The 25,305-nt window shown below is 43.0% G+C and overlaps 1 protein-coding gene across 1 annotated transcript; it reads right to left on the reverse strand.

Annotated features, from left to right (window-relative positions):
• Positions 1–589: 589 nt before the first annotated feature.
• DCAF12 (DDB1 and CUL4 associated factor 12) lies at positions 590–24,821 on the reverse strand. The gene is made up of 9 exons (XM_032206557.1): positions 24,637–24,821; positions 23,704–23,958; positions 14,668–14,874; positions 13,342–13,402; positions 7,937–8,130; positions 6,784–6,849; positions 5,964–6,126; positions 2,107–2,291; positions 590–1,401 (listed from the first exon to the last, which is right to left on the reverse strand). Exons 1-9 carry the CDS (start codon positions 24,715–24,717, stop codon positions 1,243–1,245), a joined length of 1,371 nt encoding a protein of 456 aa, XP_032062448.1. The 5' UTR covers positions 24,718–24,821; the 3' UTR covers positions 590–1,242.
• Positions 24,822–25,305: the final 484 nt, after the last annotated feature.

The raw sequence follows: 25,305 nt of genomic DNA on the forward strand, positions 1-25,305 counted from the left end.
GATGAGGGCGGATGGTAATGCAACAATGAGCTAACAGCAAGTTCTCTTGCTACATGGTAATCTCTTAGCCTGCATTAGACAAGTCTGAGACAAACTCTTTAACCTTAGAGAAAAAAAATAGTTTATTTGCCAATTGATAAGCCAATAGTCCATTGGCTTATCAAAGGAGATGGCTAACAACCTGAACAGCTTTTAAAAAAAAAAAAAAGGGGGGGGGGGAAGTTCCCACAATCTGAAACAAGAGATCTTGGGTTTTAGGCAGTTTACAAAGACTGTTGTACCCGTGAGCTACAACAGGAAAGCCTGGGAGCCACCTGGGAACCTTGTCTCACCTGCAAAATGGTTAGACACAGTTCGTTTTTTAATGACAAGAAAAAAAAAACAAAAAAAACACGTCCCTAGCCCCCTCCCCCCCCTTTCCTTTCATCACCTCTGCAGGCCCTCAGTGTAAAGTCACCCTGCCATGCTGCAGGACAGCCTACTCACCCTCCAGCTGCACAAGCTGATACCTGGGACAGGCAGAAAAGGAATAAAAGACCTTTTTTTTTTTTTTTTTTTTTTTTCTCCTGGCACTGCTGCAAACTACCATTCAAATGCAAATGCATTTCTGGGAACTCCTGTGCTTCTGCAGTTTGGACTTGATGGGCAATACCCTGGGGAATTTGTCCCTGGGCTCTGATGAGCACAGCTTAAAATTACTGTATTCCTCTACATATAAACAGTGTCATTAGACTTGTACTTTTAAAAAATAAGATCAACCCAGGCCAGGGCCAGGCTCTGCAGATAAAGTAGTAGCTTATCTCTTATAAATATTTTTAATATTTTTTAATTACAAGTAGTCCTCGCTCCAGGTAATGTAACTGACACAAAGTACCTGCACACACGCAGCCCCTAGACTTTCACAGAAAGCCCAGGAGCAACCACTCTAGTAGAAAGGAATCCTACCTCACAGCAAAGTAGGGGAGAGGGCACATGGCCAAGATAGCATAAATGCAAGGGAAAAGTCATTTGGAGCAAATATAATAAAAAGGGATTTCAAAAACCCTTCATATAAAGGATTGAGAAGGTTAAAGCAAAAACTGGTTCAAAAGGATGTATAAAACTGTTGGAGACCAACAGAAAACTCTGCTAAAAATAACTTGCATTTAAATCATAACTCAATGGCATCACACAATTTCATTGTTAAAAAATGAAAGAAAATAAAAGGTGGAAATAAAGATCAGCATTTGTAAAGAGCTATCATTAGCTCCAGAGACCAGCGTAATTCCCATGAAGTCCTGATGGAAGGGGACCTCCTGCCACAAAGAGTTTTGTTCCAGACGAGTCGTAGCAGTGGGTGTAAACAGCATTTGGGAAGAAATTAATTTCAGAAAAATAATTCCTCCAGGTTTCATCATGATTCTGTTAAAGGAAAGTTCAGACTGTTACTGATGCCAAACAAACAGAAAGCTTTGTTTCACAGAAGCAGAATGTAGTTTCCAGAGCCTAAGAGAGGGATCTTTTCCTCTGTTAATACTCCCTGAATCTTTAGACAGGCCAACTTGAACTGGAAGATACCAGAGCCTTCCTGAAGCTTTTTCTGAGGAGGTTTGCGCCAAACAGTGGAGGTGGGGAGGGTGAAGGGTAGGGAGGATAGCAAGTCCCATTAATTTTTGAAGTTGCATCACAATGATAAAAAAGATAATGGAGAGAAGTTAGACATGGCCATTAACTGCTTTATAGCAACATACAGGACATTGAACTCAAGTGCCTGCCGTGGCATTATTTCAGGAAACCAGAGTTTCTAAAACTGCATGAAGTTAAACTAAATCTCTCAGAGTACCACATTAAATTAGCATGCTTTTAAGGTAGACAACATAATTTGTTTGATGTACTAACAACTAGAAGACAGACTACAATCAAAACTATGAAGAGCAGGAAGAACTAGTTAATTTTTGGATCAGTGCATAGGCAGAGTAGTCAGTACGCCTTACGTTCAAGCAGCTGGCCACTCAATACCTTTGTGAAAAAAATCTTGCAGCATTTCTTGATTTTTGTTATTACAGATAGCTCCCATCACTATAAAAACAGCTTGTAGCTATAGGGCTTGAACCAGCTACTACTCACCAGCCAACCTTTCCCCGTAGTCAACTTCAAAATTTCACTTCCTCCTAATTTCTGCTTCTGTCCATAGCAGGCACGTGGGGGCTTCTCATCCAGGAACCTCTGGGCTCTGATGTCATAGAACAGTAAGGAGCCGTGCCCTGTTCCCACGGTGATGATGTGTTCGTAGAAGCTCACTGATCGAATACCTGGAAATCAGAGAAAGGACATAAAATCAATCCAGGGAGGACCAGGCACGCTTTGGCTCTGCAGTGCTGCTGCTTGATGTCCAGTGCTTTCCTTCAACAAAAGCTACCTGCTAGGTTTTTCCACATCAGCTTTCCCACTTCTATGGAGCAGTGTAGATAAATCCCATTTATACTACTGAAGCAGCAGCTTCAATTTGTATGTAACATAATATACATATGTAAAATCGTACGTATGTGTGTGTATATACACACACACTATTCCCCTTCTTCTCTGAGGCCATCTGCTCCACTGATGGAGCATAGCAAGAAGCTTCATCCTCAGCAGGCCCAAGCTCTGCCAGATAAGCAAAGATCGAAGATGTTTAAGATCAAGAGCAAGCTTGTTCTGTCTGCAACGAGCCTCTAAGTGAACCAGCAGGAGTGAGTGCATGGCAGCACATAGTGGAAAGGATGCATATTGGTGTCTCTCACGAGCTCTCCCTTATCTAGCTACCAGCCAAGCTGTGAGAAAGAGACAATGAGAAAAATTACTCTGCTTCCACCACATGCATCTTGCAGATCTAGAGCAACAAAAGTAGTTGTATGCAATTATAATCATCATTAATCACTTTGATACTAAATAATTCATGATCTTGAGGAATCTTTAAATTATCACTACTCAAGCAGTCTCACACAAACACCTGATTCTTTACAGCTGGCATCTTTAGCACTTCACCTTGCAGTGAAAACAGCAGGCATCCTACAACCCAAGCAGCACCACATTCCTCAGCAGTTTCAGGGAGATTCTGCATGTAGGAATTTGCAGCTTGTGAGATGTCCTGTCATCTGCTCTCTAGTGTGCCAAAGGTTTGTTCTGTGTAAGCACTCTACCTTAAGCTACTGCTCTACATGGAAGAAATCCCACCACTTCTATACTTTTTCTTCCCATACAACGTGATACTGGGTTATAAACTCAAAGTCTGCTCTTAAACCCTATTTAAGGTACCTTCTAAATCCAGCCTATGCCAGCATTCAAACAGGAAGGGAAGGGAGTTACGCCAGCTACATCCACGTTCCAACTGCTGTCACCATCCCACGTGGGACTGGAAGTCATAAAATTTGTACTGTGCTGAGTATGCTCAGTGGGACACATGACAGCAGGCATCCAGATGATGTGGATGCAGCCAGGGAGTTTTCCCTTGCCCTTTGTACAGAATCCCAAGTAGAAACACATCCTCATCCTTCCACCTCCACACCCTGGTGTTACACTCACAGCCACGGGCACCTGTGACACATGCTTAGAGCAGGCAACACTGCCGAGCTTCTGATGTGAGGTGAAGCCATGGTTGCTGTCTTAATAGGTGGTAAACCACTGTGCAAGTCTCACACCTGCCACATTAGACTTCCCAGATGCATACAAGAACCTCCAATTTAATTCAGAGCTCCAAATGCATAGGATACATTCAGAAGGCTTTAAACCCTCTTCAATCAGCAAGAGCAGTCACTTGAGTAAGGGGAGACGGGCACAAGAGGAGACATCCTCCAATTTGTGCTACAAAAGTGCTCTTGACAAGAAACCCAGCAGAACACTTACTTACAGAAACAGGTGGTGTATCAGTGCACATGGCATACTTCTCAGTGCTATCTATTAATAAAAAAGTGCTATGAAATGCAGAACTGTGGATCCTTTCCTAATCAAAAAAAAAAAAAAGCTGAAAGAACCAGTGGTGTATCCATTACTAAGATATTTAGAACACCTTTTGAAGAACAGCACTTCACATTGGCTCCTGAAGTACCATCTCAGATTATTCACAAACTAGCAGCACAGCCTGTGCCTAGAACTGAACAAGGCAAGCTCTCTAACATTCCCAGCACTGTACTATGGTCATGTGTTTGGGTCAACAAATTGAGTTTTACTCCTGAGAGAGAGGGAGGCCCTACACACTGCAGAAGGAAATGAAGATGCAGTAGCATGTCCTGAGCAAAGAGCAAGCACAGAGTCTGTGCAGCACAAGCTCTGTCCACTATGTTAACATTGCTGTTCTCAGGTTGTGAAGTCAAGGGCATAAAAGAATTCACTACATGCCAGCCAAGCAGAAAGTAGTTTTTGCTGATCAGGAACTAGAGTACAGGGCCCTACGTATTCCTGTACAGCTGCTAAGAAAAGCAACACTTACAAGAATGCTAAAAAGCATAATTGGCTTCTTATGTACAGCAGCTAAGGTTACATTCGGTAAAAAACAGATTCTAACTTGCTAAGACTGAAAATCGTGCTCTCTCTACCCTGTTTATATGCACACAACACTAATAATTTGACGTTTATGTGAACTTCCCACATTCATTGGGTACATTTTGCAAGCTGACAGCACTTTTTTTTTTTTTTTTTTTTTTTCCTTTCTGCAGCCTGTGCTGCCCCATGTCCCAGGAGGATCAATAGAAAGCTGAAACACTCAGCACCCTGGGAAGCGATGTTACTTCAGTGCCCCAACCAGTGCCATAAGAAGAGATCTGCCCACTATGCATAACAGAAAACGGTGCTGAACAAAGGCCTTCCCCAGGCTCAAGCCAGCATCTCAGAAAAGCTATCTACGCACAGATCACACCCAGCAGGATCACATACTCAGGGCAGAAACTTCCATCCACCATTGGACAATGCGCTCCTGTGTCTTAGTACCTCTTCCCTACGATACTGAAGAGTAACAGCACCAGAGGACATCCACAGAGCCTTGGCTGGCTGTGATTCAGGGCAAAGGCTGGTGCTGGAAAGCTGTTCAGGGCTGGTGAACCATTATTTCTCACCCTAAAGAAAATTCTCCCGTATCTCAAAGAAACAGACACTGACATTTATCTGGGCAGCACCACACAAACTGCAGTAAACGCAGACAAGGGCTAGGAAAGTTTTATTTACATGCACCCTCTTTTGATAACTTGCCCAATGAAGAGACTGACGCTCAGAGCTGAGCTAAACAAGGACTGCAACTTTTTAGCCTTGGAGTAGTATGCTTTAAGATGGAAAATCTCAACACAGTGCTTCCTTCTCATGCTTCAAAATAAAGGACATGAGAAGAAGCATATAGGATCAGGCACCCTGACAATGCTTACACTTGGCCCTGGCATAAGGTTCAATTGAAGAGACTGCAGAAGAAAAAAAACGGTACTTATGTCTATAATCATTCTATGACTATTATTGCTACTTTTTTTTTTTTGAGTAAGCTTTTGTATTTAAACAAATACACACTGAAAGTCAGAAATCTCACTCATCTTCAACATCAGAGTAAGCATTCACTCACAGCACAGACTCCAAATGTGATAGCAAAGAGCAGAAACCTGCATTTTTCTTCCAGTCCCAGAGAAAACTGTAAGACTAGGCAGTATGAGTAGCGGTAAGATAACTGACTTTGCTGTGAGATGAAGTACATTAGAGAAATACATTAAAAAAGTTGAAGACGTAGACTTTAAAGAGTTCATTACGATTTGGATGGTGCACAATTTAGCTACTCTTAAGAAATCATCTAGTTTCAGTGTTGCTTGTAGCTTGTCTTATGCCAAGACAAGTGGCCTAAAACCAAAATCTACATCTACTGTTAATGATTTAACACATCACATGAAAAATCTCTTATTTGTTTAAAAAGCATATCTTAAATTGCTGCTTTTGAAAGCAAACAGATTGAAGCACTCTGACAAGTTTCTTACCACTGCCTCGTTCTTTGGAACAGACGGATTTAACGTTGTGAGATGGCTGCCTCGGATCCAGGAAGGAGACATGCGCCTGCGATCCTACGGCATAAACTGACCACTCCTGACCGTAAGCCAAACACACGTTCTCCCTGCAGTATGGCAACTTCGTGGAAAGTAACTGGAAACAGAGGAAAGAAAAAAAAAAAAAAAAAAAAAACACATTACAATAAAAGAGCATGATGCTACAGATTTTTTCTGTTAAGCTTCTTTCTAAGTAAATTGCAGTGGGGAAAAAAAACATCTAAAATAGGTTCATCACAAAAACAGAACTTAAAGAGAAAACCAACAACCTGACCCACAGGAAAAAAAAAAAGCCATGGGATGCCTTATCAAACCAAACTGGAATGCTAAAGGCTGAAGTATTATTTGAAGAACAAAGGACAGTTTTGGCAAATTGTTTTAATTTTTTTTAAGCTGCTGTTACCACCTCCACAGGTGTAGAGGCATCAGCTCCCTGAAAAAGCTTACCTCATACACCAGCAGAGATATGCCTGATTTTAGTCTGCAATTACACTTTAACAAGTATAGCTTCTTTGATGAACCCTGCTACAAAACTACCCACGCTGTATGCAACAGGGCACTCAACTCATGCAGAGCTGGCATAAGTTTAAGAGCAGTGAGTTTTTCTCCTCAAATTTTATTTTTAGTACATTTTATACAAAGCTTATTTTTACAAACTGTTGTTTTCTTCAAGCATTTAAAGGAGATGAAGAAATAGTGGACAGCAATAAATGCTAGGCCATTTTCCAAGTTTAATGCCAAAAGAGAAAAGCACCTTTGATAGCGTGTGCTCTGCTTTCCAAAGATGAAAATACCCATCTAGGGACACAGCTCCCAGCTCCTGTTAAGATTTAAAAAAAAAAAAAGTTAGTTAGTTTCCGTATTATAAATGCCCTTATAAACCTCACACTCAACTAGGCAGGCTACATTCTCCAGATTGAGCTCATCCTGTACATGATTATCAAGATAGCTTTTCATTTCACATTGATCTTGAGAGAACACAAGATAGCACAAAGGTGCCAGATAGAATAAGAATTATTAAAACAACCAAAAATAACTTTAAAAGTATAGATCTTGTTAGACAAGCAAATAATCACTTATTAGACAGTACAAGCTAGTTAGCAACTAGCAGCTCCCACACTTATTCTGACCCCAAAGTCATCATTTATTTCCAGGCACTACTCTATAGGAAAAAGCTGTGTGAAGTCTTCATTGCAGAGGAGTGATTAACACGGTGAAAAATAAAGCCAACAGGAGCACTGTGTTGCTGAGAGCATGCCTGCTTTGGCTTCAGACCTCCTCTGTTCTGTGAGGACAGAAACAAAAGCAGTGGAGGATGAATTGCTACTCCTACTTGCTCCAGTAGCTTTCATCTCTAGTAATAGCAAGAGATCAGCATGGGGGGAGGTTAATGTTTTGTTTGTCAAATGCCAACAAAATAACACCAGAGCAAGCAGTGGTGCCTGCCCTGTGTGTCAGTTACCTCACTTGCTGCGCAATCCAGTAACAACTCAGCTATCAAAACAGGAACTACCTGAATGCCAGCTGGTCTTCATTAATAGTGAAAGAAAGCAACAACCACACCAGAGAGTGGGATTCAAGCTGCAAGGGGGTGTTTTGGTACTTTCTCTGCTTCGTGTAAACATTCCCCCTTTCCCCCTCTGGGTGCCGGTCTGAAAACCAAACCCACAGTCAAATTGTTCCTTCTCAGAAAAATGCATGACGTCCCTGCCTCCAGCTTTTCTGAATTCACTCGGGGGCAGAGGTAGACACAGCAGATGAAGACAACCATTTCATATGAGAAGGAAACAAAAGAATCAGGGAAAAATGTTAGGCTGCCTCTCCAATATATTTGACTTAGATTAGTTTTTTTCTGGTATGTCTGGACAGTTTTAGGACTTCTCATCTGTCTTTAAAAGCTTACTCACCTTGTTTTTATTGTTGAAAGCCAGTGCTCGGACTTTGCAATTGTCAGGATTGGTGTTCTCCTTGGGGATATCCTTCAGAGCCCTGTGTGTTATGTGGGCATAGACAGGAACTTGAGACAGGTTGTGCCTGGCATCGCTTTTAGACAGCACATCCTCTGTGACTTCCCAGAGACCCATCGAACCATCCCGAGAACCTGGATGAATAGCCCATACATAACAGCATTTCACATCGATGTAATTGCCCTTTTTTAAAGAAGGAACTGAAATAAACAGTACAGTCTGGAAACAGGAAAGGATACTATTGCCATTAGTTTAACTGAACACACTGCTGGGCGTCATTAATTAGGATTAACAACAGGATCTTTCTCAGCTACTAAGTTAGTAATATCGTGACCTCATTGTCAAGTGTTTTTTTCCTGTATGGCTTCTAAGAATTGAATCTGTTTTCAAAGTGACCACCAAAAAAACCACAATCATCGTTAGAGATTCACACATGGAATAAATTCAGAGGTGACAGAAGAGCCAACACATTTAGCCCAGCTTACCAAGGCTGAGATAACTGTGTCTGCTAAGTCATTGCAAAAACCTCTGAGAAAGTTTTGTTAGGTTTATGCAGATTTTGGGTCAGTTGATTTTTGCCAGTATCCCAGTGTATATCTGCACAGAAAACTGCAAAATTTCTTGTTTAAAAAACAAAAGGAACTGAGGCTGAACAAGCAAAACCCCCCATTTTTCTATTGAATTTGGAGATACTGTGAGAAACTAAGCTGTGTTTTTGCAGTAGAGAATTACTTTTTTTGTATTCCAAGGTATTTGGGTAGTCATAACAAGGAGAAATGCTAAGTAAGTAAGTGGACAGTAGAAGGCCTCACTGTTCCAAAACAAGGTGGAAGCTTGAGAAAAACAGGATGAGCCATGTGGGAACAGTAAAATAATGATGACACGTTCTCAAAACATAAGAAAGGGAAAATTAAAAAAAAAAAAAGGAGAAATTAAAGGGTTAAAGAAAAAATTGTACACATGTGGTACAGAGGAGCGTTGAGTAGCTTGTGAACCTGTAGTACTCAGTCAATGAGGAAACAGGGGAGGTCATCAGGTGTCAGGTAATAGGGAATAAGAGGTTACGATTTGTTTACTATAATGAGCTCCTAACATGGCACTTGCAAGGCAAGCAGGCGATCAGGCCTAGTCAGCATGGGTTTATGAAAGGCAGGTCCTGCTTGATGAACCTGATCTCCTTCTATGACAAAGTGACGCACTGGGTGGACGAGGGAAAGGCTGTGGATGTGGTCTACCTTGACTTCAGCAAGGCTTTTGACACCATTTCCAACAGCATTCTCCTCAAGAACCTGGCTGCTCTTGGCTTGGACTGGCGCACACTTCGTTGGGTTAGAAACTGGCTGGATAGCCGGGCCCAAAGAGTCGTGGTGAATGGAGCCAAGTCCAGTTGGAGGCCAGTCACTAGTGGCGTCCCCCAGGGCTCGGTGCTGGGGCCGGTCCTCTTTAATATCTTCATCGATGATCTGGACGAGGGCATCGAGTGCACCCTCAGTAAGTTCGCAGATGACACCAAGTTAGGTGCGTGTGTCGATCTGCTTGAGGGTAGGAAAGCTCTGCAGGAGGATCTGGATAGGCTGCACCGATGGGCTGAGGTCAACTGCATGAAGTTCAACAAGGCCAAGTGCCGGGTCCTGCACCTGGGGCGCAATAACCCCAAGCAGAGCTACAGGCTGGGAGAGGAATGGTTGGAGAGCTGCCAGGCAGAGAAGGACCTGGGAGTGATGGTGGATAGTCGGCTGACTACAGGCTGACTACAGGTCCTACGAGGAGCGGCTGAGGGAGCTGGGCTTGTTCAGCCTGGAGAAGAGGAGGCTCAGGGGCGACCTTATCGCTCTCTACAGGTACCTTAAAGGAGGCTGTAGTGAGGTGGGGGTTGGCCTGTTCTCCCACGTGCCTGGTGACAGGACGAGGGGGAATGGGCTTAAGTTGCGCCAGGGGTGTATTAGGTTGGATGTTAGGAAGAACTTCTTTACTGAAAGCGTTGTTAGACACTGGAACAGGCTGCCCAGGGAAGTGGTGGAGTCACCATCCCTGGAGGTCTTTAAAAGGCATTCAGATGTAGAGCTCAGTGATATGGTTTAGTGGAGGACTGGTTAGCGTTAGGTCAGAGGTTGGACTGGGTGATCTTGGAGGCCTCTTCCAACCTAGACAATTCTGTGATTCTGTAATTGGCAGGATGCCCACCATTGCAATCGCAAATAAAATAGCTTCACAGAAGATCCTGTCTGAAGAAAATTATTGGGATTTTTCTCACAATATTAAGCCAAAATATGAAACAATCAGAGTAGGCAAAGAAAGCTGAACTACTTCAGTTCACTGATCAGTGCAGACTTAGCCAAAGCCCCTTGCCCATCCCTTCTAGTGTTTAGACAACTCAATTACATCTAAGTCAGCTCTTACAGACTTGACACGTACCCCTTTCTTCCCTGTGCTACAAAAACCACATCCCTTCTTTCACAGAGAAAGCATAATCTGTATTTCATGTCTTGAAGATTCTAGAAAAGACTAAATATCTACATCAGCCAACTTATAGACTTTGGTACATCATAAAGAATAAGCTGCAAAGACACATAAGCAAAACATCTTGTTGAAGTAGTGTTGAATACCAGTGCATCGTAAGATGGCTTTGCCCCCTGGCAGACGGATTGGGTCATTTGCCACCATCACCCAGCAGACAAATACAAAAGGAGCTTCCTAATGGCACTGCATAGCAGCAGGCAGCATGGCCATTACATCCTGCTACTCAATTTACATGCTGATGGTTTCTAATAGCACCTGATCTTCTTATGGAGGCTGAATGCTCAGCAGTAGAATTTCTAAATATCTTGACAGACTTTAGGAGGAAGCTGTCCCTTTTAATAGCCCTAACAGGGGGAAAAGACAATGTATGGCATTTAACTGGTTGGCCCTGAAGCTAAGGAGAGTATCATCGGTTACCCTAGGCTCATCCAGGGAATTATTCATTTTAGTTTGGAACTTTTGGCATGGAAATCTTTGTCTAGTCAGTACAGCAATTGTTGCATTCTCCCGCAGTCACAGCTGCTCACAGTCAAGATGTTTCGTTTTATGCTTATTGACTATCAAAATACACTGCTGCCTGTTTTAGAGGCAAATCTTTGCCTTGTTCTTGTTGAAGCTAACAAAGGCAAGAATAATCAAGCCCATGGCCCACTCTGCACTCTCTCAATATTTTTGACAGCAATGAGAAAATGTACTGCTGAAGCTCTAACCTCAAGCTGTATGAGTGTGCTACTGTCTGTCATGGGAAAAAAAAAAAAAAAGCCCATCTCTTTATTCCTGTGACATTTAACCTACCCCAAGGAAAGTTAACAAGAGTTGTGCATTTTGATTCCCAACTCACAGGTAATTACTAATTCCTCAGTATCTGGAGTTCAAATATTTCTGCTTTGTAGTTGCAGTTACAGATTGCAATAACAGATGTATTATTAAAACAAATGTCAGAGGTTAGTCGTCTTTTTTTTTTTTTCCCCCAACTAGATCTGTTAAGTTCTCAAGCATTCAGACTTGCTAATTGCTTTTAACAAGTTTTCCCTGGTGTCTCACATCTGCAGACTAGAGTATACATCTTGCTACAAGTTTCACGCAACAGAGGACATGGCAACCACCTTTCTACTCATACATCCACTCTTGAGCATGCAGAAAACATTAAGAGCTACGGTTCAGCATCCCATGCTGGGCCTCACTGGGTCCTTATCTCACCACTGGATTTCTGTAATCATCTTTGCTGTTCTCCTCAGACTTTAAAATGATTTTTGCAATGCAGGTTTTTAGGTTGGAGCCTCACAAGGATCAACGTAAGTATTAGTTTCAAAATCAAATTCCAGGATTAGCTTTATTTTTTTTTAATAGCTAAGCAAATTATAAAAATCAAATACTTGAATTGTTACGGGACAGTTCTCTGTCATCTACAGTCTGACACCCATGTATGGAATACTATATACACTGTCACCACAGACAGACAGTAAACTACTAAATTAATGCACTAGGACATTGGTACTGCTGCCTTTACTTAAGTAATACTTTATGAAGTTACACCAGTTATCCAACCAGTTACTAAAAAGTCAGTTACTGACCTTTTCTCTTACTGGCTTCCATCTTACCTACACACGTGTGTATGCACATATATAGCAGTAACTACTAACAGCTTGATAACAGAAACTGAGTTTTCATTAAAAAGTCTTTACAGGATTCCAGGTAAACATTGTTGCTCTGCTGTATTCCAAAGTTATTAACTCATAACATGAAATTATTGAAGTTACCCTCATACAAAATCCTTCCCTTGTAACTCACTGTTTAGAGACCCTCTCATGTCAGTGCCTACTAGAAAAACAGTGAAATCCCTCTGATATTAGAAAAAATTATAATTTAAGGACCAAGAGTAGTTTAAATAACCAAGCTAGTTAGTTCCAAGTGGTTTTCAGTGTAGCAGTACCCAAGCCAGACCCTACTGACCTCTTTTAAAAACAGAAGAATCTCAGATACTAAAGAGCTATATAAATATTAAATATAATTTAAAGCTCAGAAATGAGAACTTGAAAGTTCTAAACTGAAGGTCATGCACTGTAACAGGCTCTCGGAAATTTTGCTTCTCATCCCCAGGATAATTTTTATTCAAAGTCCCAAGGGGGCTCTTATCAGTTATTTCTACAATGCGAAGGTCTACTTACAGTACCAGGCATGCCTCAAAAAAACCCAAACAAACAAACACATTTGTTTTAACTGGGTTTAAAGGCATTTTCTGAAACAGTGAGAAACATTTAAGAAAATGGTTTAGTGATTACGTTATATTGCTCAAGACACCTGGGTTCAGATAAACCCAAGACTTAAGCTGCCCAATTAAACTCCCTCCAAACAATAGAAAGAAGAAATTCAGACCATGGGGGTTGGCTGAAACCTCTTTCAAGGACTTCTTTCCTCCTACTAATTGAAACCACCAAAGGTAATCAGGCTCCAGGCTCCTACCTTTAGTGAATTCAACTGACACATTTAATTGCAATGACCCCAAAATGCTGGACATAAGGATAACTAGTAGATAGCTCTCAAAGCAGGCCCCATATAGGCCCAGCCTACACTTCAAGTGCAATCATGACAAAATGCCAGTTATATCATAGACTGAAGTATTACAAAGTGTTGGGTTTGGAGCATTTATTCCCCCCCACACACACACCTGCAGAAAATCACAAACAGAAGCACTTGAAACAGGAATACTGGTTATTGGCACTATTACAATTACTGTGTTATCTTTATGTCTTGATAAAGGTGATTCCCTAAGACTTACCAAGTGCTGTATATCAGTATAGTAAAATAATGACAAAAAAGATTACCAGAAACGGCCATGGTATCACTGATCCACGCAATTGAAAATATCCAGTCCTTATGTCCATCCTAAAAGGAAAAAAAAAGTCAGATTTGCTGTGCCATTATATTCTAGAGTAGTCTCTCAAAGCAGCAAAGTATTTTTCACTTTGAGTTTTAGTACAAGCATAAGAAGAACAGACCTATGTTAGAAACATTATACAGGTGAAATCCCAGTATCAATCTGGAGTAGTTTAAGTAACCCACAGCAATTTAAACTTTTTTTTTTTTTAGTTTCATTAAACTTAGCATATAAAATTAATAGTTAGAGAGCAATTAAGTGATGGAAAAACAGGCCTTAAACTGAAGACAAATTTATCTCACATCTAAGAATTTAGATTTTCCATTTTGAAAGCAGTGTTTTTTGCAAAATAGCCACACGCTTCCTCAAACGTCCCTACTATAAATGGTAACTAAAACATTATGTTTGCAATAGATAAGCTACAGAATAATTTTTCAAGACTACTACTTCAAGAACCTTTTGTTTGGCATGTAAAGAAACCTGGGGGGATCCCTAAGCCTGTAGTTCTGTTTGAAAAGCTGCAGTCACAGCAGCATGCAAGTGAATAGCAAGTCATGAAGAGCTTCAGAGTCAAGCCTTTTCAGCAGCAGCAGATAGCCAGCTGCAGAGCTCCAACCTCTGCTGTTGTCAGTAACATCTAAGGCCTGAGTCAAAAGGAAGGAGAAATGAGAGAAGGGCTTCTGGGACACCACTATATTCACTTCAGCCTTTTTCTTTTCAAGACTGGCTATTTTAAAAAAGTATGAGGACATTTCAGAAATAGACTCTGGTGCTGCTTATATCAAAGTGCCATAAGCCACGGGGTTAGAACTGATCCTTAAAGGCAAGATCTGCCTCTGGGATAATGCACACATAGAGCTGCACAGGAGAAGGGGAAAACTTGAATAACTTGCAACATCTTTTCAATCTTATCACAAGAGCTTTTTCACTAAAACTAGCTGTGTGTCTCAGTTTCAGCCTTCATCATCACAATTAGACCAACATTTAGGATGTGGTTGTATTTTCAATGCTTAAAAGTAATCTAAGTGGACCTGAATGAGGGCAAGGAAGAGGAAATCTGACTTAGAACCATTTCATGTGTTCATGCCCCTCACTTGTATTTAACATATCTTGTCAAGAAAGACCACTTTATCAGGAATGTTTTAAACCTTTCAGAAATTCTTCACTCTTCACCACAAAACTCCCAAATCTAACCTCGCTTTGACCTCAGGCACTTCAAAGTAGTAATTCTTTTAATTGGCAGAATAAGCTTTCCCCAAATATTCCCACTTACATCTCCCACACAGACAGGATCAAGTGTAGGCAGACGATAAATTGCAAGACTGTTGGGGTTGTCTCCACCTGTGGCCAGAAGGGTCCTTGAGGGGTTGAGCTCAATGGCGTGAATACCACAGCCCTGCTGGTTCACCATGCCAGGTTCACGGTCTTTCAGAATAGGAATCTTGGTAATTTGACCAGTCTGGACGTCTACCACAAATAACTGGAAAAAAAAAAAAAAAAAAAAAAAAAAAAAAAAAAAAAAAACAGCAGATGCAAATCATTGCTGAACAAAGATCAGAAAAACAAGATTTCCACTTTGGCTATAAATCCTGCTAGATGACTGAAAAAATGTATAATTTATTACTTAAAACTAGTGAACTAGCTTAATTTACACTGGGTTTTATTTCAATGATCCCATTTGGTTTTGAATGCAATGGAAGAGAAAGGAGAAAAAGTTGTCATGGCACATTTCCCATTTAACCAAGCCCTCAAATCTGAAGTTTATTGCCCTGTTCGTTTCTGTGACAAAACAGAATTATTTTCTAGTTTCTCTTAACACTAGGGAGAAAGACAGACCCACCTCCAAAGTGCAAGTAAGCCCAAGAGCACTGGGCACAAATCTCCTGCAGCGCAGATCAGGATACATATTGAAGTTTCGGCTTTGACAAATTGACACCTTAGAAGTTTATTTAATTAGAGCTTATTTTCTAGTGATGCACAGAACAGTGACTAAACACAGTACTGCCAGTGTGAATATCAAAAAAAAGAAACAGATATCTAGCTACATTCATCTGTCTGCAAAAAGACTAGAAGTTGTAGCTCAACGTCACCGTCTCCTTGGCAGAAAGATCAGTTATAAAGCCTTGCAAGTCTGCAGACATCACTGCACACCAAGTTAAATCTGTTCCAATGCATACAACTATAATTTATGATAATGGTAAACTCAATTTACTTAAACTATAGTTTACTATAATGGTAAAGTTTAAATTAGTTTCTGCAAACTATGGTTTACCCTGTCTGCCAAAGCATACTTTCATCTGGGAGGCTCCTGCACTGGATTGTTTCCACAGGTGTTCAGAGTGCAGCTGCACTAACAGCCACATTGGTGTAACTAAGGGACAATATCTTGTGAGGGAACATGAATGAGAAGCAAGGAAATGGAGTATGTGAGCTGACTTGGCACTAAGGAAAGTGATGTAAAAAAAAAATTTTTAAAAAAATCACAGCCCAAGATTTTTGGGGGAACTCACAGACTTGATCTCTGCTCTTTAATAAGAAGCAAAATTTAAACAAGATTTAGTAGCCTGTTACTTCTGATGTACTGAGCTAGCAGAATATTAATGTCAAATCAAAATCTGTTAAAGTATGGTATGTTAAACTCATTCTGCAGAGAAAGCCATGACCTATTCATCACTATTTATGCCTTGTACCTAGACTTATGCACCATCCTCAACCCACAACTGATCCTCCTCTGTAGTCAGAAGTCTTGCACAAACAGATCACAGTTCCTACAGTGACTGAATTTTTATGTTCAGTTCTTTATTTTGTATGCAGGTGTCAGGGGGACAGGCAGCAGCTGAAGCGTAGCTGAGTAGGAAGGAGGCACTGCTCGCTTCTGCTCAGCCTCGCAACGCGGCTCACTTCCCAAGACAAGCAGTGAAATCAGAATGCATGCAGCAGCCCTAACCTCATCCCTGAGAATTAACACCTGCACTACAGGAACACGATGACCACTAATTCCCTCTCCTCTCATCCTCCCCTGTGAGCTTTTATCTTCTTTTCTTCTTTAGTATTTCCTTCCAGTAGAAACTCACAATTCCCTCCCCATCCTCCTTCAATTACTGAGTGGGGAAAAAAATAAACTTTTATGTACCTAAGTTTCAGGATTACAACGGTCATTTGAAGGTCCTAAAGCTAGCATCAGAAGCATTAATTAGGAAAACGCGTCCAAATCTCAGGAGGCCCAGATTCAGGGAAGCCATATTTCAGCTGTTAGAGATGCACACTTCAGAGGAAATCTCAGTAGATATTAGCACTGAAATTAAAAACCCTTCACATTCTCCAGTCTAACATCACCACTGCACACCTGTGTTTGACACCAGGCTAATAACTAAAGAACAAGACTTACTCTAAATATGAAATTTCTTTAATGAACTGTAAACTTACTGGACTGTAAAATTTAAAGTTGTGTATCTCCAAGTTAAAGAACTTGGAAATACACAATGCTGAAGTATCACAGACCCTCACACTTCAGTTCTGGATCTTCAACCTCATTTTCTTGTAACAAGTTTCCAAACGAAGACATCCTTAGAAGTACCAGGGCATACTTCTCGCAGTGCTTTCACCTACTCCCACCCCACTCCAATCCATCCTCAGCCCTTGAACTGCTCTGTTGTTTTCTCACTTTTCTCCTCCAATTTTACAGCATTACCTTAACCAGAGCTGCAACTGCTCTTGCAGCATGAAACTTGACATAGTTAAGACACTGGCTTTGCTGTTTCAGCTGTTAAGCTCTAAGCAGAAATTACTCCCCTAATAGTTAGTAAGAGACTTGTAAGGAACCAGTTGCAGGCAGTTTACAAACAACAACCAAAGAACAAAATAAGCAAGTACTGCCTGCATGTGCTATGAGTATTGCATCACCTGGGGCAGGGCAGGAAGCTCACAAGCAGCTCACACTTGCAAGCTGAACTCACGCTGAATGCCAGGAAATCTTTCCCTACAAATCCAGCAAACAGAAGCCAAGAGCCAAACAGACATTGTTAATATTTCACCACTTTTGGGCTTTAAAAGTGTCTAGCAAAACAGGCACCCAGCTAAGAACGCTGAAAATTGAGCACTATTTTATGAGTTTAGGACACGACAGGAAATCAAGTACAAAATACCTGACTTTTTAAGTGAGTGCAGCCAAAACTCCAGCATGCAGTTACATAAATCTGAAGAGAACAAGTTACCCTGCTTTTTTCAAGCAAACTGGTACCATCACTGCTGTTGAAATAAGCACAACTGCAAACAACTCCAAAGCAGCCCCTAACATTCTTAACAAAGAGCTGATACCCATGTTATACTTTTTTAACCCCCTTCCTACCAAGTGGGAATAAGAATTTCTTTTTCAGTTATTTATTCATTACATAAAAGCTTAAATCAGCCTCAAAAAACAGGTGCAAACTCCCAGCAACCAAACAGTGAATTGCTTGTCCCTTGAATCCGTTTTATACATAATTTGGTTCCTCCACCAATGAAGTGTGTGTGCATGTCAGGCGTTAGCATGCCCAGTAACTTGACGGTCAGGACCTCAAGCGAGGGTTGCTCTGGCCAGCTGCCAGAAGTCCAAGGACCACACTTAGTTTGTGAGGAATGAAGCAGGGTCAGCTATCTTGTTCTTTGCAGGACAATGTTATTCTGACAAGGAAACATGCTGGAGAATGATGTGACTGAAATCTTATCTCCCCTCCTGTTATGTTGCTTTTTGTTTGTTTATTTTTAAAATAAGGCATTTCAGATGTACAGCCTGCAACAATGCTATCGCTCAAGGACCGTGGCAGAGCGGCAAGGCCACATACTGCATTTGTCACAGTCATGACTTTTTAGTATCTGGCTGTACTTTTCACACCCCATGAAATTACCAAGTGTTTGCCTGGTTTTATTTTGTTCTGCAGAACGGTGAGAAGTTCTTTGGGCCTGTGGCTCCCATACAACTTGGCTCCCTTGTCAAGCTGCTAACAGTGAAGTTCATCAGGAAGCCGTCCCGCTTAATTAACTAAGGAACTTCATTAATCAGTTTGCCAGAAGTAAAGATTGTGGCACAGAATCAAATTATTGGAAGACAACACTGCACTGCAAAACCCAACCTTCTTGTCCATGCAGTACTGAGAGCAGAGCAGTTTGTCGAGCTCTTCATCAAGTCTGCTTCATTTTTTGACCTACCTTTAAGAGGCAACAGTTGGGGGGAGGGCTGAGGGGGCAAAGCGACCCGTTCATTACATCTAACTGTCCTTTCCACGCATCTGTAACTGAAAGAATTTGACTGAGCAAAGCAGCAGGTGATGTTTTCACATATGCCACCGTAACATCACATCTGATCTAGCCGTGACCACTTTGGGAAACATTCTGATCATATTATTTTTGGTGAGAAAAAGTTTGAAAAGCCTAATCTTCGTGTGGACAACAAGCTTAGAAAATTGTTGAGAGAAATGCTATTTCACAACAGCACATAAAGACTACCTTGTGTCCTCTGCTGCCAGCCCTGCACGTGGAACAGCAGGGAACATGTTGCCCCATCTTTGGGTTGATTGTACAGACCAGTTTCAACAAAACCAAAGCGTGCCACCCTGAGCTACACTATGTTTTACTACACAAACAGGACAGACCTGGATTCATGAAGCACAAGGAACTTGCACAAAAGACTGCTTATTCTTCAGGCAAGTATACGTGTTATGTTCTGCACCCCTGCTCTTCACACACTGCTCTCAAGTCCCGGAAGCATTCTTATAGTTTGCTTTAACATTTGAAGTTACCTGAAATAAGCATACTGCCTTGCTAAAAATAGAGTCACCAAGAGAGTAAGCTAGGACGGAGTTTCACAATTGGATTAAGCCAGTCTTCAAGAATTCACACACTGCTTCTTCACCCACCCAGTGTCACTGCCTTTGTGGCAAGGAGCGGTGCTCAGGTAGCTTCCAGGTCAGCCACATCACCTCTCTGCCTTCAGGGACAATTACCCCTACGCAAAAACCTGCCTGCACACACAGCAGCTGCCCAGCTGCCTCCACAGCCACGTGAACACTGGGAACGAGCAGGTGGGAACATCACATCCTGCACCGGCACAGCTCCGGACTGAAGCTGATCACCAAAGTGTCACCCTCAGCCAAGCTGGAAAATGACACAGTAGATACAATCTGGAGAACAACGATCAGAACAACAGAACTAATACAATGCTTACAGGGTCATTACACTAATACCATTGCTGCTTGCACTGAGTAGCACTGGTTTTAGTTTATTTTTTTTTCTTTTTTCTTCCCATTTCTCCATCTCTTCTTTTTTCCAGATTGCCAACATCTCTATTTTCTAAGTTCATAGAACGCTTGGCATAAGTCTCTCCAGTTCCATGGCAATGCAGATTCACTGCTACGTGCCAAGCCCCAAAGAAATGCTGAATCCTTAAAGACTAAGATCTCAAACTGGTAGGACTCCTTTCCAGCAGAGCTCAGAACATGCACTAATCTTAGCACAAGACCTACTTACAGGTTGTGCAGTACAGAGAACAAGCAGCACAAGAGGAATGGCCTTACACGTCCTCCTTGAAAGGGTCCAAAGAGGGAGGAACAACCCAGAACATGAAGGAACGTCTGAGAAGTTAGCAGAAGTAAAAGAAGCCAGCGAGTTGACTCTGAATCCACATTTCCAGAGACAAGGCACTGCAACCAAGCACCCCACCTTGCTATGAAGCCCTTCCAGCTCGTGGGCATACACATCTGATGTCACTGAACACGCTCACTGCCAAAAAGTCACATTTGTCAGTTTTTATTTGCGTCCTGTCCTCTGCATGTAGTTTTAGGAGGCTGGCAGACAGCTAACTTGTGTCAGCAGATGGCAGAGGACAGAGAAGTGAAAGACTTGGTCTGCTAAAGGGCAGCTGGGCCGCCCACACCATACCTGGCAAGGAAACCAACAGACCCTTAAGGCAGGCACGGGCATCACATGTACTTGACAGAAAACCAAATCCTCCCGAGAGACAAGAAACAACACCTGACTCTCTACTTACAAGGCACTGAAAGCAAGGTGAACGGAGGTGTCACAAGTGTCAGAGGTTTATTTACAGTGACCAAAGTATGGCGTTCAGTGGACTCTGAGCAGTTATGAACTGTGGCGACATGACTTCCCCCTCCCTCCCCGGGAGCAGGAAACAAGCAGTCTTCCTGACTCCTCACATTGCTGGCAAAACCAGAGCAAGCATTACCTCGCAAAGCAAGTGGAAATCATTTTCCCCACAGACATTCCATATTCACAGCTGGAGGAGGAACTACGCATTGTATTCTCACCACTGCTACCCCACGACTGCCAGACTTGTTTATAATTGTATGAGGTGTACTGAACAGGCGAGGGATCTCCTGAACTAATTGAAAAGCTCTAAGCAGAAACAAGAGCTGGGCATTTACAGCAGGGCATCCAAGGCAACATGCAAATCTACCAAGGTGAGAAGTACCAGCTGGCCACCAGAAAGCTACCCTTCGTGACTCGGAAAAGCCTCCTGAGAAACCAGAAGAGAATGTTCATTAAGAAAGTTGCGTGTTTAAAAAGACAAATGACAAACATATCTATCAGGCCTTCCTGAGAAACCAAAAAAAAAAAAAGTAATATTAGATTCCTGGCAATTCGATTCTCAAGCAACTGGAAACTAATAAGTGTTGTGTATTTAGGGAATGATTTACAGCTCTGGTACTTCTACACGCTTAACTTCGCAATTAACAAAATTATGTCCTGAACATATACACAGGACTAAGGTATCAGAATAAGCTGCAAGATGGTGATTTGAACTTTTTTCAGAAGCTGCTTTATCCCTCGCCACTTCCTGAAAAATAGCATACAAAAAAAAGAATGAGTAGTTCACTAATCCAGTGTTCAGTGGTTTCTTTTGCCATAAGCTTGTTTCCTACATAGTCTCAAAGTTTCTCTACAATTCCTGAACACAACACACTGATTACAGACAGTATTTTCTTCTAAGATAAAGTATCTTCTAAAGCACCTTCCTCTTCCTTTTCTTCAGCTTTTGGTAACTTCAGTGCCCTGGTGCCACAGCCTAAATACCTGCACCTCACAGATGTGTTTGTTCCTTTATTAGTTTTTCAATACCTCTAAGTAGCCCACTGTATACAAAACCAAGAAAATCCTTGCAAACTTACTCCTGCCTCAGAAAACCCCAGGTGATTGCATTTGAATTTTCAGACACGTGAATGCTCAGATAGGTTCCATATCTACAAATCTAGGAGAAAAGCATGCACCTATAAGAAACTCAAATATTTTAATTACAGCTGTCCAACTGCAAGCAGCATGATTTACTAGAGACAATAAAGTTATTTTATATACAGAAGCATACCCAGGGATATTTTTTAGGATAAAAAGTTGCCGAAAATAATGCAACAAGTTTTAACACTCATTAAAAGTGAACTACAGACTGAGAGCTCCATATTCTCTTCAACATTTATGGTGACCAGTACTGTCAGGTGACTACAAGCAAAGCTCCTTCTCTTTATGATGAGAGCATGTTTTTGTTTTGTTATTAAAAATAGTGAATACTTCTGGCACAGCATGGCCAAAGGCAATCTACAAATGAACTGCTAAAAGCTCCCCGTGCCATGTTTAAGCTTGGATTAAAGCAATTGCTTTGGTTTATAATTTTCTGTTGCATTAACTTTAATTACATGCAACACCAGTGCAGTGAACTCCATTAAAGTTAGACAAGTTGTTTTAGATTCACTCCCAATTTAAATGCCACAATTGCTTGCTCAAGAGATAAGAGAGAAAATCTTGCAATTAAAACGTTCGTTGTTCAACTCTCTACTCAAATGTGAGCGCAAAGCAAGCGAGCTAAAGCTACTACAGCATTCCTAATTGATATATTTTACATCAGGACGTTGATTTTTGCCATCAGTACGTTTCGCCTAACAAAACACAATGTCCATCTGTAACGTAAGCCTAGCTGCAGAAGCATGTACCTCCTGCAGCATATGCAGAGCTAACAACAATGTGCTTGAATCCCTCTTCAGTTCCCTGATTGTTTGGCCACCAACAATTTCTGCAAGGTTGCGTTAACAACGCACTTGCCCATTTATCTTCACCACTGCTGCTGTGGAATGAGGGGAGTTACAGGACACAGCAAAACTGCTGCAGCACTACAAAGCCCGCAGTGATCTCGCTTGGGCAAGCAGGATTTTGAGAGCTGGTGTTTCAGCAGGAGTTTGTCTCCTGGAAGCTGTTCCACAAAGGGTGCTGGCTGCTGACCGGCTGAGGTGATAAGCACATGTGGAGAAAGAAGGCAGAAAGCTTCTACATTGCTAGATTCCTGTTACAAGGCTGTTTTATTTATACAGCTAGGCCTTAAAGTTGCTACATGAAAGACTCCTGCTGTGCAACTATGAATAACTGTAGAACACTTAAAATAAATAAATAAATAAAGATCTGTTTCCCTTGCAAGTCAGACCGCAGAGCACAGCTTCTGCTCAGAAGTCATGAAAGCAGAGAAGCAATCCCATTGACTCACATACTTTGAGGACTATAAGCTGCTGGATCTATACGTTCCTTACAACACTCAGCTCATTTCAGCGGGACTAACCAACCTGTGAAGAACAAGTTCCGAATTTTGCTCTAATTCAATCAGAACTAAATACGCGAACTTGCAGCACTGGCCAGTGAGGCCAGACCACCAGCTCCAGGAGAAAAGATTTACCTATTTGTATAATCTCCTCCATTTACTAATCACATAAGACACTATTTTAATATTCCCCTATAACTTTTCAGATCCAAAACATTAGTTTAAGACCCTGTGATTTCAGGGGCTGTAAAACGATGTAACAGGACGTGAACTAGATGAGTTACCTGAACACTAGGACAGAACACCACATAAAACCAAACTGACTGAGGATGAATAAGAAAAAAAAAAAAAAGAATTTTAAGTAAATTCTTTCAGACATTATCATTGAGAAATCACAGGGACAGTCACTAACTCCCTATTTGCAAGGTAAGAAGAAAGATTCAACTCCCCTGTTGCACCTCATCCCCAGAAAAAGTCAATTGCCCTGTGCAGATTAGAGATGCTGAGCACAAGCCTCATGGATTGGTCCACAGCCACCTGTGCAGAACCACATTTTCTGATGAGAATAGTCCACAGCTAAATAATACATTCATTGAAAAATCATCATGCATGATTTTGACTCTGTCTGTAATTACTTCCTAACGTTTTCCTTGGCAGCCCTCACGCTTGGATTACGGAGAAAGGGGAGAGGGAGAAATAACAAGCAAGTGAGAGAGGAGAGAGAGAGGTGGCACTTACTGTGTTGCATTTTGTCCCGCACACCACTTGTCGGTGGTTCAGCCACTGGGAGGCAAACACTTTATTAAGGGTTCCAAGGTGAAACTCTCTCTCCTTGAGGAGGCTGGGAAGCTGCTGGGCTGCATATCCATGCAACAAGCGGTGGTAGCTGGACTCATTCTGCATCCGCACCTCTCTACCTTTCAGGTAGTACACCAGGGACCGCTTCACCGGGGGGAGCCTTTTCCTTTTGTGAACCGAGTGATCCCACCCATACTGTGAAAAATAAACGCGGAAGTTAGAGGAACTTAAAGCAACGCCCTTGTAAATCCAACACGCTGAAGTCCGCCTGGCCGCCCTACCAAATACCACACCCGACGAGCTCGGCACTGCCGGCCTCAGTAAGATTATAGAATTAAACAAATATTTGCCATGGAAGCAACACCGCAGCGACACCCCAATCACTCCACGCTGCTCCACCAACACCCCTGCTTACAGAAACAGGAGAACAGAGGAAAACAAACAAACAAACACATTTTAAGCAGGCGAGGGCTGCCCCCAACCACCCCCACCGTTCTGGGGACACAGGAGGGGAGGAGGAGGGGGGGGAAAAGCTGGGGACCGACCGGGGTGGGGGCCGTGTGCCTCCTGCGGCCGGCCTTGGGGTCGGCCCGGTGCATGGCTGCGGGGCGGGGGGCGGCGGTTACGGGACGAACGGCGGCACCCAACGGGAACCGGGGTGGGGGGGGGGCAGAACCCAAAGGGGAGGGGGCAGAACCCATAGGAAAGGGGCTGAACCCAAAGCTGGGGGGGGGGCTCCAGACCCAGGACACCCCCCTCAGGGCCCCCCCTCCCCCCTCAGGGCCTCCCCCTCCCCCCTCAAGGCCTCCCCCTCCCCCCCCCCCGTGTCCCCATCGCCTCACACCGCCCCCCCCCCCCCCCTCCGGGGCCTACCTGCTCCCCATGGAGCCCCCCAGGCCCCGCGGCGGTCGCCGCCGCCGCTTTCCGCTTCCTGCTAACTGTTTTCCGGGCCATAGTAGAAGGAAAGGGAACGAGAGAAGCCGAGAGCCCGGCCCGGGCCCCACATGGAGCAGGCGGCCGCCAGGGCTGGGGGCATAGGCGTGAGGGAGCCGAGCCGGGCCGGGCCGGGCCGCGCCTCACGACATTGCCCCCGACCTCTTTGCGACAAATCGCGGCGACGCTTGACGGCCCCCCCTCCCCCGCGGTTTCCTAGCACCGCCCCCCCCCGGCCCCCGCCCGCCCGCCGTTGCTAGGCAACGCGCGCCGTCGAGGGGGGGAGCGGCGCCCCCCCGCGGTGGTTGTTGTTGGAGGGGGGGGGGGGACGGCCCCGGGACCCCCTGCTCGGGTCTGGGTGTCCCTCGGTGTCTGTTCCCCGCAGAAGCACGAGTTGTCTCTTTTCCTGGCTCAGAACCTGAAATTCCCCGTCTTGGGGAGTCAAACTACCTCAGTGCCTTGTCACCTGTGCTGTCACCATGCAGCTGGGGTTGCCATTTCTCCCCGGGGGCGCTGCCAGAAGCTGCACCAAGTGCTCCCACACGCTCTGCTCTGTCACCCCCTCACAGCTCTCCATCAGTCTCTGGCATCCTCTTGTTCTCCCTTTTC

This window comes from Aythya fuligula, chromosome Z, assembly GCF_009819795.1.
Source record: "Aythya fuligula isolate bAytFul2 chromosome Z, bAytFul2.pri, whole genome shotgun sequence".
In the NCBI taxonomy this organism is placed as follows: Eukaryota; Metazoa; Chordata; class Aves; order Anseriformes; family Anatidae; genus Aythya; species Aythya fuligula.

Excerpts from the sequence above, each read along its gene's own strand:
- DCAF12 (XM_032206557.1), bottom strand. The coding sequence starts at position 24,717 with ATGGCCCGGAAAACAGTTAGCAGGAAGCGGAAAGCGGCGGCGGCGACC. Across the intron at positions 2,292-5,963 it reads TTCCAAAGAACGAGGCAGTG|GTATTCGATCAGTGAGCTTC; the intron begins GTAAGAAACTTG and ends TCTGATTTCCAG. Across the intron at positions 1,402-2,106 it reads CTACGGGGAAAGGTTGGCTG|AATCATGATGAAACCTGGAG; the intron begins GTGAGTAGTAGC and ends TTCCTTTAACAG.